This window comes from Vanessa cardui, chromosome 1 (genome assembly GCF_905220365.1).
Source record: "Vanessa cardui chromosome 1, ilVanCard2.1, whole genome shotgun sequence".
Lineage (NCBI taxonomy): Eukaryota > Metazoa > Arthropoda > Insecta > Lepidoptera > Nymphalidae > Vanessa > Vanessa cardui.
In genome coordinates, this window is record NC_061123.1 from 9,831,549 (window position 1) to 9,833,727 (window position 2,179).

The 2,179-nt window shown below is 36.7% G+C and overlaps 1 protein-coding gene across 1 annotated transcript; it reads left to right on the forward strand.

The window, feature by feature from the left end:
* The first annotated feature begins 367 nt into the window (after nucleotides 1-367).
* LOC124543543 lies at nucleotides 368-1,878 on the forward strand. The gene is made up of 2 exons (XM_047121775.1): nucleotides 368-1,391; nucleotides 1,559-1,878. The coding sequence occupies exons 1-2, from the start codon at nucleotides 1,122-1,124 to the stop codon at nucleotides 1,859-1,861; spliced, it is 573 nt and encodes a 190-aa protein (XP_046977731.1). The 5' UTR covers nucleotides 368-1,121; the 3' UTR covers nucleotides 1,862-1,878.
* Nucleotides 1,879-2,179: the final 301 nt, after the last annotated feature.

Sequence of the window (2,179 nt, forward strand, 5' to 3'; positions counted from 1 at the left end):
ATATATTCACATCGATTAGTTTTAAGCTGTAATAATATTTATGTCATTGTATTAAGGTATAATATACGCTACCAAATACAGCGTAATGTTGTTTTCATTAAGGCTCCCATCAAGAGCCTTTAAAGTTTAATTGAGTTGTGGATTTCAGTAACTAACGACTATCGGAAACTAACAAACTGAATTAAGAAATTTCTTGTTTGCCAAGGAGTCGCTTTAGATCGCAAATACAGTTCTCACTCATTAAAGTACTTGATTATTTAAAAAATTATTTTATATTACATTATATATTATTTAACACCTATAAAGACGCATCATTTTGAATATTACCCATAAAGGTGTATTGTGTTATCAATTAGTACTGCCGGTCCTACATATACGGCTACATCTTGATGATTATTTATAAGTATAGACTAAAACTTTTGTTCAACAATTTAATTAGTAATTTCATAATCAAATAAATAGTTGATTCATATTTGTTTATACTTGGAACATTTTATTATATATTATTCTATTTATTAATGGCGCCTTCTGCTTGTCAGCTTCCGGCGCAATTAATAAATAGTGCTTGTTATTTATATTTTCTCAAATTATGTCGATTAATCAATGCTATAATAATTTTGTTTTATTATGTATAATGTAAGGATTAAATTACTAGAATCTTATTTTACTGATCTGGCTAGGTTATCTGCTGCTTATCAACTTCCGGTGTAATATATTAAATCTTTAATATTTATTGTTATTGTATGTAATATATAATCCTGTATTATTAAATAATATTTGTCCGTTAATAATCATTAGAATAATTAAGATAAACAATGTTTAATATTATCTTTTAAGTTTGTGAATTTAGTATTAAATTAGGTCAAGATGTTTTTGTATAAATACCGCCAGTTTTAAATATATCGGGCATTGGTATTGTAACCGTTGTAACAAGCATTACAAGTGTTTTCCTATATAACGTATCGTCATTTTCGCCGCCACCCTGATCACCCACCTTCTATACTTCAGAAGTGGGATGATGTCTGGCCCATATATCGACGGACTTGGTACGAAGAAAAGGAGACGCTGCGAGAACGCTGTACTCGACAGCGACGAATCATCAAGTTTTTTTTCTTCATCCGATGACGAAGAGATCTTGGAGAAACACAGGCGATATAAGAAGCGGCGTGTCACCCAAACCGATGCGGAGGTTATTCCAACGTTCCGACCGGATGAAAAATCTAGCAACGTCAAGGGATGGTTGCATAAGATCGACCAATTGGGCGACGTGTACGGATGGGACAACAAAGATCGACAGTTCATCATGCAGATACGTCTTCGAGGGTCGGCTAGAGACTGGTATGACGATCTGGATGACTATGATCTCACATGGATGGAGTGGAAGGACGCTTTAGAGACCGCGTTCCCACGTTCTACTGACTTTGTGGATCTGCTTGAATATGCATATGAACTATGACAAAATATTTCCACGACAAGGTTTCCTTATTAAAAAAATGCAATATCATTGGCGAGTCTGCAATTTCGTGCATAATTCGAGGTCTACCCATGGAAATAAGAGCCAACGCGAAAGCTTTCCAATGCAGTACTCCACAGCAACTATACTACGGGTATTTGTCGTCATTGGAAAACTACCGACAAATTGAAGCCAGCCATCCGCGACCAACTACCACGTGGCGAAGAGCGGGCGCCGTTGCTACAATTGCAAGAGGGAGTGACTTTCAACCGAAGAAATGTTACGCCTGCCGAAGAGAAGGTCATGAAGCAAAGGACTGCAAGGTGCCACGCTGCGAGGTGTGCCATCGCCCGGGTCACACGTCTGCCAGCTGCTGGCATGCGGCCAGCTCTTCACATCAAAAAGTAAGTGATGTTTTATTTACAACATACAACATATACATAGATTTGTATAAAAAGGTAGTGGCAATTAATAGTTGTAGTCTCATCGCATACATAGATACGGGCAGCAAATTAAATATTCTCGGTATGGCATATGCTGATAAGCTAAAACTAAAAATTCAGCCGTCCGTTGTTACAATGAGAGGTTTTGGAGGTACACATTCGACCTCTTTGGGAACATCCCACGTGGATGTTCACATAGACAATGTTGTTCTAAGTGGATTCGTAGAATTAACCAATTACGATATAGGTGATATAGATTTAATAATCGGACAATCAATGATAA